Genomic DNA, 14,822 nt, shown 5'->3' on the forward strand with positions numbered 1-14,822 from the left:
ATCTAATTGTTAGATTTTTTATATTTTTTTTAGGGTTTAATTCAAGGAGTTTATAATGACATTTTTTCCTGCATTTAAAAAAGTATAAATTAAAGGATGCTGTGAATTATTTCCCTCAGTGCTTGTTGATTTGCCATCTCTTCCCACGTCGCCTTTTTTGCATTTGTATAAAGGAACAAAAAACAGACTGGCAGAGCGACAGACATACACTTACATATGTCAGCTGTCATATTGGTTAGGCAAAAGTGGGAAATGTGAGGGGAAAATGGAAGGGCGGTGGGGGAAAATGGGGGGCGTGGCATGGGAGAAGTGCAGGCAAAGTGGCACTCGCACTCGGCGAAAGTCACTCGTAAAGTGGCATTAAGCACATTTCAAGTGCTACCCCGCCGAGTTTTTGGTTTTGGAAAATGTTTGCCTGGCTTCTGGGACCAAGCCAGCCCCCGGTTTCTACCCATTTTCCAACACCACCCGCCCCCTCATCCAATTTTCCCCAGGCTCAGTGTGTCTACTGTCTGCATTGCGTTGCTTTTGCCACCGCCAATGCCACTAATGAAAACTTTGTTGAGCCCTTTTAGGCTCCTCCATCACCGCCACATGTCTCCCTGACTTAATGCGTCCTCCGCAGACTCTTTTCCCCGTTTCCCAGCGATGGCTTTCCCCACACCCCACACCCCCACCCCATTCATCGTCCCATTTGAAGAGTGCACTTCAGTCATTCAGGCCATTCCAGGCATTTGCCTGTTGACATTTCCAAAGGCGTGTTACAATTAATTTCCATCTGGCCAACGCAATGAAACGCAAATGGGGAAAACGAGGTGGAAATGTTTGGCCAGTGAAGGACTTTAGAAAATCTGAGGGAATAATCCAGCTGCTGAAATTGAGTGCTTTAAATTATTTTGAGAGATACTAGTATTAGTTACTAAGCGGTTTTGCAGAATATAGTAATGTTAAATGGAATTGTTTTGTAAGGTTTTTATTGAAAAAGTGTCTTAAGATTTAAATGCAGCATATTTCAATTGACTAATTCCATTTATGAAGGGTATATAAGCCGCAACGGCTTAAATTTTTGGATTTAGTGTAATATTTATTTTGCTAAAAAAAAGAATTAAAAAAAAAAAAATTTTAATACTCACATAACATTATTGCGATTTTATCTACACAATTTAAATCGGTTTAACACATTTAAATTTAATGCTAAAGAATATTCAAGTTTTCCCTCTTCAGCAAGGACTCATTTCCGTTTATTTTTTTTCCACCCAGCCACACAAATTTGAATCTTAAATCTGCCACATGTTCTCCCTTGGCTCATTTTCGTTACATATTACTGTATTTTTTCTGCTCTTTTTTGTTTTTGGCCAACATTCATTATGCGCCAGCCAAATGCCGCAAGGTCAAAAGCTTTAATTAAAATGTTTCCTGTTAGCAGGGCACATGTGAGTGGAGGCAAACAAAAAGAGAGAATGAACAGAGTCGGCTAAAATTGTGTGAAAAACTAAATTCAGCCCACTCGGTGCCCTCGATGCTGAATAACACCCACAATCCGCGTTTTTCCGGCTTTTTCCCAGCTTCATTTGTCTAACAAGAGCGGTACTACAGCCAAGTTGGGCAAACAAAAACAAAGTTTGCGAATAAACTTGCAGCAAACACTTCAAATAATTGTTATGAAAGCGCTAGCAGCAACTAGAAAAGTTTTCAATATTTTTTTCAAGGTCACAACGGATTGAAAAAGCATGCAAAAGTGTGCTATGAAAATGTGATATGATATGAGCATCGAGATCCGCGACCCGTAAACATGTGATGGAAAAATAAAAATCATCCCAGCAGGGAGCCGATTTTAATGTTTTTTGTACTGGCAAACAAAGTGTGCGACTAAAAACAAGAACAGCGGAAATTTGTTGCCCCGAGGAAAAGAATGGCTGGTGAAAAGCAGTCTGTTCAATCCTTTTACTCTGGTTCGGTATTTTGTATTTCCGCCAAACAGCGGGGGTGTTGCGAAAGGGTTTTCATTTTCGTGTCGGGTTATAAAAGCTTGAATAATGTCCTTACAGATTGAAATATTTATGTTACAATTAAGACGGCGCTTTATAAAGAGTTCAAAGTTAAGAGGAAAGTATAAATATGCTGAAATTTCAATAAAAATCTGTGCTTTATATGTACTAAGTAGCTGAATTTGTAATATTTAATAGAAATTGAATTAGAAAGTCAAAAAATTTGATTAAAGGTTTTATTCTATTTGAAGAAAATGCACATATCGTACGCATATCGTTTTACCGTGCAACACCGATTTCTCCCGAAAATTCTCTGACTTCGAAAAAGAAAGCAATAAATAGTGGGAGGGAAAAAGACACATTCAAAATGGTTATAATTAGGCCAGTTCGAATTTCGAATGTGTTTACATTTCGAGCATATTAAGTCAAAGTTGATACCACATAACACCAAATCGATCATCGTTCATATTAAGTTTTTTTTGGGTATGTCTATTATAGATTACACGTACCATTTAGTTCATAACCATCAATTCTCTTAGTATAATGGTAGTAATTTCCTTTTGAAATAATTAAAGAACATAAATAACCGTTGGACCGTATAGTGGTTCAATATTATTTGTCATATATTTTTTTTTAGGAGCACCTACCAAACTCCTTGGGGCAACTTCCAACATATGGATAACTTCCCATTAATGGGTTGTCATTTCGCCTCCCCCACCAAAGGCATTGGCCAACGTGACTGTTGCGTTGCTTTACCTTATTCCCCCGCTTTCTTGGCACTTAATTTGCTCAATTTGAGGGGCGGAGTGGAAAAATCGGGGAAAAGTTTTCGGTCCCCCTTTTCCCCTCAGAACTGCTGTGTTTTCCTTGGCCCGCCTGTTGCAGTTGCAGTTTTCGCTCCTTGCACTTTTGAGCGTCCCCTGGTGCGGCATAAATTATTAAAACCAGGACAATGGACAAACCGAAAAAGGAAGGCGACGGCAACTTCGATACCGAGGAGAGCCAAAAAGTTAATTCATATTACTTTTCAATTTATTGGCATTTTTTGAACGTGCTTTTCTTATTGAAAAGTGAACAAAAGTGGCGGCGTGGTGGGCAGAAATTAAATTAAAATTGTTCAAGTTTAGTTCCGCTTTTTGGTGGGACTTTCCTATAAGTTTTAGTGCAAAGTTCGGGTTGTAAATATTTTGTAGCTACTTGTAAATATGTGCCTTGAAAGTGTAAGGAAAATAGTTGGGGATTCGAAACTTAAATCCTATTCAGTTGAGTTAATTACGATATTTTAACATCACTTTTATTTTAAAATATTTCTTAAAAAATGTTTTAACAAAAGTTAATATTTTTTCTGAAAAGTTTGATTAGGTATTTAGTTTTTAAGTGAATATTAAGCTTCAAAAATAAATACAAACTCAAAAAGCAAACAATTCTTTTCCTTTTGAATTTATAATTATTTTATAATATTTTTGGAATCTTTTTTCTTTCAGTGTGTTTGTCGCTTCGACCGCCAGGGTCCTCTTTGCGAGCTGCCCATTATCATCCGGAATGCCGCCTTCTCTGGCGACTCCTATGTTTCGCACCGCATCTACAAGGACATCGGGGGCCACGAGTCCTTGGACGCCGTCCTGCCGATGCACATTCAGCTGAAGGTGCGAACGCGGGCCACCAACGGACTGATCATGCTGGCCGCGGCCCAGGGAACCAAGGGGGGTCACTACATGGCCCTCTTCCTGCAGAAAGGACTCATGCAATTCCAGTTCTCCTGCGGATTGCAGACGATGCTGCTGAGCGAACTGGAAACGCCGGTGAACACCGGCCACGAAATTACCATTCGAGCTGAGTAAGTGAAAAGTGTCGACCACGGAATGCAATTACGCGTGTACATGCACTGGGGAAAAAATTTGCTATTATCAAGAACCATGCAACAATAAGACAGATTTATGAAAATACGAGACCTTATTTATTTTCTAAAGTTTCTTTAATATTTTTGAATCAATTTACATTTAAAAAATATTATAAATTGTTTAAAATTGATATACATTTTTTTGAACATTTTATAAAATTATCTTAGAAATAACTCAAAAAGATAGAGAGCCATTGGATCAATTTTTGTTTCATATTGTATCCGAAATACTCCAACTTTGGGAAATATAAGATCGTGACTTAGATTAGAGGCCCATTTCTCCCAGTGCAGGTATGGAGGTAGGTAAGTGTGGGTCACGCCCCCAACTTGCGAATGATTGAGCGGGGCGTCGACGACTGCCGGCATGTTAATTAACTTTTTAAACTGCGCGCCCCGCAAGGTGGAGGTCAGCATATGGGTCAGTGTCAGGGAACAGGCGGTCAGGACATTGCCCATTAAACGTGGCCCGCGTCGAATCCCATTTCATCCTCTGTTCGTCCGCAGAGGCCACAAATTATAATGCTTCAAGTGTAGAATAAATTGCAGTTTTTTAGCTTCTCTTCGGCGCCGACCTTCCACTTCCACTTGCCCATTTCCGCTCGCCCATTTCCACGGACATTAAATCCTGCGGGGCTTCCACTTTTGCCATCCATGCGTAATTAGTTGGAGATTTCTTTTTTTTTATTTTTTTGGTTACTTTTTCTCTTATTTTTCCTTGGTTGAAAATTTAATTTACCGCATTTGCAATGCTCACAACGGAATTTTAACGCCAAGGGTATGAGGATAATTAATCGTTTAACTAACATTTCCTGGCCAAAAAGGAAAAAAAGACAGACGGACTTAAAAGTAATTCAAATATTTTCACTATCGCAGCGCATTACATTCAAAATGAGGAAAATAAAGTTTAAATGGGTTTTGGCTTGCATCAGATGTACGAAAATAGTTGCAGTTAACTGGCGGATAAACTAAAAATTTGTGAGCATTTAATGCTAAAGTTACTAAATGGGCCAACATTACACAGTGGTTTCCCCCATAGGCCAAAATTCAAAAAATCGACTGAACCCAAAATTGGAAAAGGGTATGCAAATTTTCTCTAAAAAGCTCAAGCTTCTTTGTGGCATACCAGATTTTTCTGGAAAACTATCGGTACTTTAAAAAAAAAGACCTAAAGTCGTGAGCAAGTGTTTAGTCGCAAAGCAAAACTGCGCGCATCACTAACTTTAAAAGCGTGTATTTCTTAAATTACGTGTCCAAATTAATATTCTGTGATATGGATTTTGAAGTTAAAGGTATTATTTTTAAGTTTCGATATTAATAAAAGCTAACTTGTGTTGTCCTTATTATGAAATTACTTTCTAATGTTTTTAGCAGCTGTTGTATTCGTCTTTTAATGTTTACTTAAAGTTTTAACTGTGTTCCCCCAAGATTCCCCGATTCATTTTTTATTCAGTGTAATTGTTAATACCTTAAGGTATAAAAAAAGTTAAAGCTAGCTGCAGATACTTGCAGATGTGTCCATAATCAACAATCTACTAACAGCCTCTATTTTTGTCTTTAAGGTCAAATCAGCTGTTTATTGTGTTCTTTATTCGTGTTTCGTGTTTTTATTAGGTTCAAATTGTAATTTTCAGGGACCGAAAATAAGCATTATTTTTTATTTTTTGAATCTAAAAATCAGTCACTTATAATAGTCGGAAAACCAAATGAAATACACCATTTGGTTACTATTTAGATAACCTTTTCAAATCCGCAATGATCATGGTTTCTTGATTTTTAATTGATATTGCTCAGAAATAATCATTATTTTTGAGTATTAAAAATATATATCAGGAATAATCATTACTTGGAAGTGAAAAAAATATCGCTCCCAAATAATGTTTATTTTGAGAGCGATATTATTTCGCTTAAAAATATCACTCTATGTGCAATTGCAGCCGCTCTAAGCTGAATTTTACAAAGATTTAAATGTGTGCTTGTAGGTGGAAGCACGGAGCATATATACAGATACAAAAAAAATGGATTTTCTGTGTATAAACCATTTAAAATGCGGCTTTAAGTTTACAAGAGGTGTGTACGTATCACATTATCTATCAACAGTAGACATTTATGTCATTTATGTGTTACTAAAACGGCTTACCAAGATATAATGAACTATTCCACCCAGAACTAAATCGATATGTAGCCTAGGTGTTAGTGTGTTGGTAAACAGTGCGGTGAACACGAGTTCGTACCCCACACTTTTTTTTCTCCTTTTCTGCAAAATTTTATTTTTTTTTTTATTACCATTTGTACTACATATCTAGGCAACTAATATATTTTTGAACCACGGAACATAACAATATACATACTCATAATAAATACATAAGTATTTTACTGTGAATAATATACATAAAATGTATTACATATCTAGGCAACTGATATATTATTGACAACAAAAGTATAAGTTTTTCAGTAAAATGGGTCGAAAACTTAACTGTGTGTTCCGAAAATGTTTCTCTTTCGATGCAGAAAAAAACATATCTCGATGCAAAATTTGCAAGAAAGACTTAACAGGCAACTATAACTCTAACCTGGAGCGGCACTTAAAAACTCGGCACCTGGAGTGGTACAATTCTGAGAGGGGAAAGCAGGAGGACGTTGAGGTTGCTCAAAAAAAAATAAAGTATTCGTCCACCATGACCCAAAATGAAGTAAAAGATGCATGCATTGAGTTGGTAACAAAAGAAAAAATGCCTTTATCCGTCCTAGACTCCAAGGCTTTTAAAGTCCTTACCACTCAAATTTTTCGTGGTCTGTCTATGAATGTCGTGACGTCAAAGAACATTATGGATATCGTCAGTGAAAAACATGACCATATGAAAGCAAAGATTATATCTTTACTAAATAAAAAAGTAATATGTCTAAAAATGGATACTGCGACAAGGTGCAATAGAGGAGTTCTGGGCGTTAACGCTCAAATTTATAGCAAAGGGAAGCTGTTTATATGCACCTTGGGTATAATAGAGCTCAACAAAAAACACACCGGTCAAAATCTCTGTTCTGAAATATCGAGCATCTTAAATGCTTTTAATATAAACCAGGATCAAATATACGCATGCACAACAGACAATGGGCGAAACATGATAAAATCTGTTGAACTTTTAAGCGACCTAGAATGTGATGCGAAAAGATCGGATGGAGAGCCAATCGACGAAGAAGAACTTCTCGAGGACCTACGGATACAATCTATCCAATCAGTGAAATGTGCTGCACATACACTGCAGCTTTCGATTAAGCAATTTTTTGAGGCAATCGGTTGCCGTGAATCCATTAATAAGGCAAGAAGTATTATAAAACTTCTTAGAACACCGGCTTACAGATATTTCATAAAGGAAGAGTCATTGGCGCAACCGGTATTGGACGTAGCTACGCGATGGAACTCCACGTACAGCATGCTTAAAAAATTTTTGACATTTGAAGAGTTTTGTAAGAAACATTCTGAGCTTCCACAAAGATTAAGTGTTCCCGAATGGATTGAGCTTAAAGACTTGGTGAATACTTTGGAGCCTGCTTATATAGCAACACAAAAATTGCAATGTGCTCAGCTATACATGGGGGACTTCTACAAACTGTGGCTTGAGCTAAAACTGACAATTGGGGTCATGAACAGTTCAACCAGCCAGACATTCAAAAAATGTATAGAAAGTCGGGAGGAAAGCCTATTGGCAAGCAATGCTGTTGTATGTAGCCTTTATTTGGACCCAAGAATAAGGCGAGTCTTGCTACAAAGTCAAACCAGTTTAATGTACGCTAGGGCTAAACTCAAAGAACTGATTGTAAAAATCTTCAATATAGAGCAAAACGTAAGCCAAAAAAATATATCCACCAAAAATATTAAATTGATAATAATATTTTTAATTTTTTTGTAGATTCATCCTAAGCAATGCATTAAGGAGGCTTCCACATCGTCAGAATCACAAAGTGCTGTAAATATATTTATCTTTATAAATACACAAATCAACACTTATGTTTTTTACCTTTTTTTATTTGTTTTAGATTCGCTCATCAATTACAGAGAACTCTTCGTCTGCAAACGCAGCAGGAAGCAATAGTAGCTCCCTGCTAAGTGAGTTTTTAGACTCGATTGAAGTGGCATCGAGTGATGAAGAAGGCGATGAAATCATGGATTTTAATATAAAGGCAGCAAATCGAGAAATCGATCAATATAACCCCAAGCCAATTGATGTGAACACTGGCATCATGGAGTATTGGGAGCAACAAAAGTTTGCATATCCTTATCTGTATAAGCTGGCCACAGTAGTGCACGCGGTTCCAGCCACACAAGTTAGCGTCGAGAGGTCGTTCTCCGCTCTTAAACTTGTTCTAACGGACTTGAGGTGCAATCTTAGCTCAGAGTCCTTACAAAAGCTTTTATTTGTTAAACTAAATGAATAAAATAAATGCTTTTCTAGTTGGCAGAATATGTTACTGTTGGGTTTATATTCTTTGTTTGATTTACTTTCTTTTAACTTAAATAAATCTTACCGAGTTGGATCGCGGTGCAATAGTTTAAAAATATATCAGTTGCCTAGATATGTAGTACAAATGGTAATAAAAAAAAAAATAAAATTTTGCAGAAAAGGAGAAAAAAAAGTGTGGGGTACGAACTCGTGTTCACCGCACTGTTTACCAACACACTAACACCTAGGCTACATATCGATTTAGTTCTGGGTGGAATAGTTCATTATATCTTGGTAAGCCGTTTTAGTAACACATAAATGACATAAATGTCTACTGTTGATAGATAATGTGATACGCACACACCTCTTGTAAACTTAAAGCCGCATTTTAAATGGTTTATACACAGAAAATCCATTTTTTTTGTATCTGTATATATGCTCCGTGCTTCCACCTACAAGCACACATTTAAATCTTTGTAAAATTCAGCTTAGAGCGGCTGCAATTGCACATAGAGTGATATTTTTAAGCGAAATAATATCGCTCTCAAAATAAACATTATTTGGGAGCGATATTTTTTTCGCTCACATGTAATGATTATTCCTGATACATATTTATAAAACTCAAAAATAATGTTTATTCCTGATACATATTTATAAAACTCATTAATAATAATTATTTCTAAGTTTTTTGAATTTCGCTTATAATGATTACGGTCCCTGGTAATTTTTGTTTTCTTTTGCTATTATTGGATTTTTTGTTTATTATTATTATTGGGTTTTTTATTTTTCAAGTAATTTACAGGTAATAATCAAAACTAACGGATTAATATTCGTGGGCGGAAAAGAACCCGAAGGCGTGGTTTCTTATCCGCTTAAATATGATTTAGATGCAATAATAGTTAAATAAAAAAAAATTGAAACCAAAAATAGCAACGAGTTTCAAATTTGGTCCGATATTTTGTATGGTAGCTATATGATATAGTCGGGCGATATGTCCAATTTTTTGTTGCTATATTTAAAATATTTTTATAGAATTTTGGGGAAAATTTCGTAATAATATAACAACTAGAAGTATTTTTGGCCGCTGCTCCCATACAAGCGGAACCACTGTGCATTAGTGTAAAAAGTTATTTAGTAAAAGAACAAAAATTTATTGAGTTTTTAAAAAAAGTTAATGTAATAATTAAAAGATCCTGAAACTTAAAAAAAAATTTTCCAACGTAAATATTTGCAGCCGTCTAAAACAATTTATAAAATCAATGCCCCAACAATTTTCACCATTATCAACCTGTTGACTCAAAAAGTCATCAAATAGTCCTGCAATATTCAAATGACCGGCACTTAAAGTCATCATCAAATTGTCAGCAAGTCAAAACCCACAATCACTCAATTTTCCGCCACGAAAATGGGTTGTTTACAATTCAGCTGTGAGCAATTACTTAAAAATTGCCATCAAATTGATGGGTTAAGCGCATATGGAAAATGACCAAATAATCGTTTAAGGCGAATAAAACTTGACTAAGGCCAAAGTCAAATCTGGGCAAATTTAATTCCCCCGGCGAATCAAGGATAGACGAAACGCTGGCATAAACAGGACATTAAGGAATAAATATATATGTATATATCAAAAAGTAGGACAAAGTGTGAGCGAGAAAGCCGCCCATATAAATAATTTACCAGGGCAGTACAAAAAAGCGAAAGTGAGAGGCAGCTAGGGGGACACATTCACATTTTACGACTATCGAATCGACCACAAATTTACTTTTTAGCACTTGGTCCCAGCTCGGGGCGATCCAATGTCCGATGTTAAGGGCCTCTCGTCCTATATATACTTGCACAGAAAAAAATAATGAATTTTAATAACTAATTTTAATTGTAATCTTTTAATATTTGTCCCTAAATACGCAGCAACCAAAACTATTTTGAATATTGGATAAATGTTAATATTTTTTTATATCTTTAGTTCATTTTTTTCATGCAGGAATTTACATTGATTTAAATTAATTCTATATTTTTTAAGAGGAAATAGTTTAAAATTCTTTTTTAACTTCATTTTAAGATTCCTTGGTAAAAAGGATTAATCTTCCTGCGCAATAGTGAAATTTCATTTTTTGAATTATTAAAAATATATCAAGTTAATTAGTAAATATTGTAAATATTTTTTCCCGTGCACTTATATTATATTACATTTTTCCCTCGCTTTGTTGGGTGTTGTTTTTGTGTTTTGGTCTGGCAAGTGGATTTACGAGCAACAAATTTATGTTCGTTGCCTATTTTTATTTGCCTTGCGTGCTTAATCGTCCGAGCAGAGGGAACCGAAAAGGACTTTTTCGCCCGGGGGCCACTCGATGACGACGATGATGATGACGATGGTGTCGGGCCTTCGATGAACTATAGTTGCCCCCTGCCCTTTGGGGAAATCTAACCCATAGTGGGGAAAAGCGAATCCCACTCTCTAATGAGCCTAATGCCGTTCGGCACAATTGACATTTTACTTAAGGACTTTCATCGAACTGGTGTTGCGCACAATTAGTGTAATTAGAAAGCAATAACAATTACCGTTCGTCCGGGCCTAATTGCGGCCACATTTCTTTCCGCTTTCGACGGGAATTTCGTTTTAATTACTGTGAATTTGCCTAATACAATTCTCGTATTAAGTTCATTAATTAGGATGACTGGCTCTCCTTGGCAGCTTCCGCAGAGCCAAGAAGTTTTCAATAGCATTCAATTGGCCGTGTCAATAAATTATATTCAAGGATTTCCCACTGACTCACACCCAAAGAAAAACATGGACTCCCTTCGAGTGTAAACAATGCTAATTTAATTTGTTGTTCAGTCAAGTGCAGCTAATTGAACTTTAAATGGCATTGAAGGGAAGTTTGGATTTTTGGTTTTGTTTCGTTAATGGAACTATGATTTTAGGGAAATGGTAATTAATTTAGGCTGTGTAAAAGGGTATTAATTTAATGGCTTTTGCAACTTAAAAAGGATACATAGGATAGCTTTAAAGAAAAAGTATTTTCATGTACACTGCTGAAATCAACGTCAAATCCATTTTGCATATGTTGTAAAAACTAAATGCAATCAGAGAAAACTTTTCCCATCTGGCCAGCATATGGGCAACTTTTTTATAGCCTTATTCTGCTTCATAAAATAACAATAAAATATGTGTCTTTCTGCAGGCATTTATTGCACTGGCTCTTTGGCATTAAAATATCTACATTCAAATGCAATAAACGCGAAGATATGAATCCCAGTTCGTCCATCTGCCCAAACCCAAAATCAAACAAAAAGGGGATATTCTTGCGACCAAAAAAAATAAAATCAGAAATACAGCGGATGAGGCCGCACAACAAAGAACATTCAAATAAAATCAGGTGACACCATGCGGGGCAATAAAATTTGGTGGACCCTTTCAGAAAAGGGGAAATATTCCCGCCGTATTTTCCACCGAGCTTTTACCTCTGTCACATCACAGGAGCAGTAAAAATTCCATACCACCTCAGGACAGGCGAAACAAAAATTTGACAGTCGATTGACATTGCAGCCAATTGTTGGGCGGAGTGGAAATGGCTATGGCCAGGAAACTGTGGTTTAAAGTTAATTTATATGAAATCAAAATAATTTATAAATTAATTAATATTGTTAAACTGATATTTACTACCAAAAGAGAATCTCCAAGAGAGAATTAGGCAAAATGATATTATTTAATATCAACTTTACCAGTATTTCATGTATGTATATGCGTATTAGAGCCCTGCACGAGTAGAGTTTAAAATCAGCTCTGAGCTTGAGCTTGAGCTGTTTGTTTGTGACTTTGGAATCATAGGTCATGGGATCATAGAATCATCGAGTAAGAGCTCCTCCCATGAGCCTATGATTCCAAGAGCCCTTTCAAACAGTTTGGCTCGAGTAGCTCATGTCAAAAAAACAAACCAAACAAACAGCTCACGTTATTCGAACAGAAATAGCTCCAAGGGCTTAATGTCAAACATTTACAATAAACAAATATACAGTATTTTATTTACAAAAAGAGAAAACGATTATAAGAGAATCATGGCCGACCGCCAGTACTTTTTTTAGCAAACTCTTAAGAAATCGCGGTCCGTAGAGGGTAATTTTTTTTAGCGATTCTTGGGGGGAGAAACGTTTTATTATTCACTAGTAGAAGCAGCAAAATAATTATCTTCGGTGGACCGCGATTTCTTAAGAATCAAAAAAAGAAGAGACGGTTACAGGAAAACTATGGTCGACAAGCAATTTTTTGGCAAACTGTTAAAAAAAATTGCGGTCCATCGAGGGTAGCTATTTATTTATAGCAATTCTTGGGCGGAGAAAGGTTTTATTATTTTTTAATTTTTAACAAAGATAATTGTTGAAGACGACAACATATTAAATCGAGTTGATCTTAAGATATTGCGGTTGCATAAAAAGCCACAAAAATCCTTCATCCAACTTATTGCAAAATAAAAAAAAAAAGGTTTTTTCAGCTCCGGTCGAAAAACTGAGCTACTCGAGCCCATGATTCCATGAGCTTATGATTCCATGAGCCCTTTGTTTTCGAACGAGTCGAGTAGCTCATTGTAAAAATTTAGGAGCTGAGCTATTCGATTTGAACATTTTTGTGAGCTGATTTACTCGAGCTGTTTTTTGAAATGGGAGAAAAAGGGCTCTACGAGTATACTCGTGCAGGGCTCTAATGCGTATGCATAACCGCTTTTTTTTGAGTAGTTGTATATATTTTAATCTTGAATTTTTATCTCTAAAGGCAGATAATTTCTAAAATATAAATAAAATAAAAAAAAATTGACAGAGCTCCAGATCTTCTCTCATGTTTGCTGAACATAGTAAAAATCTTTAGTCCAATTTTTAAACAAAAATTTAACCACTGTAAATAAATACGGGTGGTCGTGAAAGCATTGCCTTCTCTGAAAGGTCAACAGGCAAAAGGTAGCTCAGGATAACAGATTGCTGGCAGGACCCTTTTTTGGGTGGACGAGGGAATTCGCGACGTGGGGTGGTGGATTGTGGTGTCATAAATATTTTCACGCATCGGCATGTAGGGAATTTTTCCTCAAAAGTCGTCCCCAAAAGCCGGGAATGCAGGGAGAGACACCAGCGCCAAAGAAAAAGTACGACGTATTAAATATTTGATGCACTTTATACTATAAAAAAAATTAAAAAGTGAAAGCTAAAAGGAATGCCTCGAATGTCCCTTTTTGCAGATTGGACTTCAGCCGGAATTACACACACTGCAACGCCTCGCTGCTGGTGAACGACACGTTGGCCATGTCCGGTGATCAGCCCACCTGGCTGAAGCTCCTCCCGGCCCGTCTCCACACCCCGGAGGCCATACTGAACACCTGGCTGCACCTGGGCGGAGCGCCCCAGGCACCGATTGGCCTGATTATCGAACTGCCGCCGGCCCAGAGCGGCACCGGCTTCACCGGCTGCCTTCATACGCTGCGCATTAACGGACAGGCTCGCGAGATTTTCGGGTGAGTCTACATTATAAGTGGGCACTGAGGGAAAGAGTACCATCTTAGATTTTTAAGATCATTTTAAAACATTCGTTTTGGATTTAAAAATCAATCATTAGTATTATTCGTGTAAGTTTGTAACTATTTGTTTTTACTAAGGTCATATCTGTTTTTATTTTTATTATGTAAATTATAAATTCCTTTTATTTGTAATCCATCTTTGTGCTTACGTCATTTGTTTTAAATTATAAATATAAAATAAGATTTTTAAAGAGATTTCTTACTGATGATTAAAATATTAGATACTTAAATTACATAGAAAAACTCTTTAATTAAATACTTAAATAAATATACCTTTATGTAGGTTTGCTTTAAAATATAAATAAATAAATATAAATATAATATTATTTAAGATTGAGAGAATACAATTTTTAAATATTTGTTAAGTTATTTTCAATTTTTTTTTGGGATAAAACAAATATTTTTCTGAGTGCCCTTAACCTTCTTCTCCAATTCCCCTTATTTGTTGCCCTTTGGGCTCTGCGAACACTGGACCACGGCTAATGAACAGCTCCCAAAAAGTTACGACTTCTTTTGGGCTTATGGCGAGGGGAAGGGGGGAAAGGGGAACGCATATATCTCCGCCGGGGGCATCTCTTAAATGTTAATGCCGCTTACACTCTTCCGTAGATGGAACCCCAAAGGCGAAAGGGGCGGGAATAAAACGAAACCATCAAAATGCCGCCACACAAAGTTGCAGGTGGTGAAAGCCTTGGAGGAGTTGCAGTAAAGACGGCCAACGAGCGTTAAAAACTTTTTTCGCAGGTACATGAAAAAATTAACTCTGCTTACGTGCGGAGATATAAAGAATATGGCCAGAGGTCGCAAATATTTGTAGCTAATACCAAAAAAAAAAAACATATAAACCAAATGGACTCGCATGTGCCCAATGGGACTGGCAAAAATAAACAAAAGTACTGTCATTAAATAAGTTATAAATTGGACTCGTTTCCCT

At 36.5% G+C, this 14,822-nt stretch overlaps 2 protein-coding genes across 3 annotated transcripts in view; one reads left to right on the top strand and one right to left on the bottom strand.

The window, feature by feature from the left end:
* Positions 1–14,822, bottom strand: part of LOC108055335 (MKRN2 opposite strand protein) — a 66,422-nt gene that overhangs the window by 43,016 nt on the left and 8,584 nt on the right. The gene's annotated exons all lie outside the window — the stretch shown is intronic.
* Positions 1–14,822, top strand: part of eys (eyes shut) — a 65,157-nt gene that overhangs the window by 39,965 nt on the left and 10,370 nt on the right. Inside the window, exons 6-7 of the mRNA XM_044394800.2 lie at positions 3,473–3,825; positions 13,553–13,825. Coding sequence (XP_044250735.1) covers positions 3,473–3,825; positions 13,553–13,825 — 626 coding nt within the window. The remainder of the gene's footprint in view (positions 1–3,472; positions 3,826–13,552; positions 13,826–14,822) is intronic.

This window comes from Drosophila takahashii, chromosome 2L (assembly GCF_030179915.1).
Source record: "Drosophila takahashii strain IR98-3 E-12201 chromosome 2L, DtakHiC1v2, whole genome shotgun sequence".
Lineage (NCBI taxonomy): Eukaryota > Metazoa > Arthropoda > Insecta > Diptera > Drosophilidae > Drosophila > Drosophila takahashii.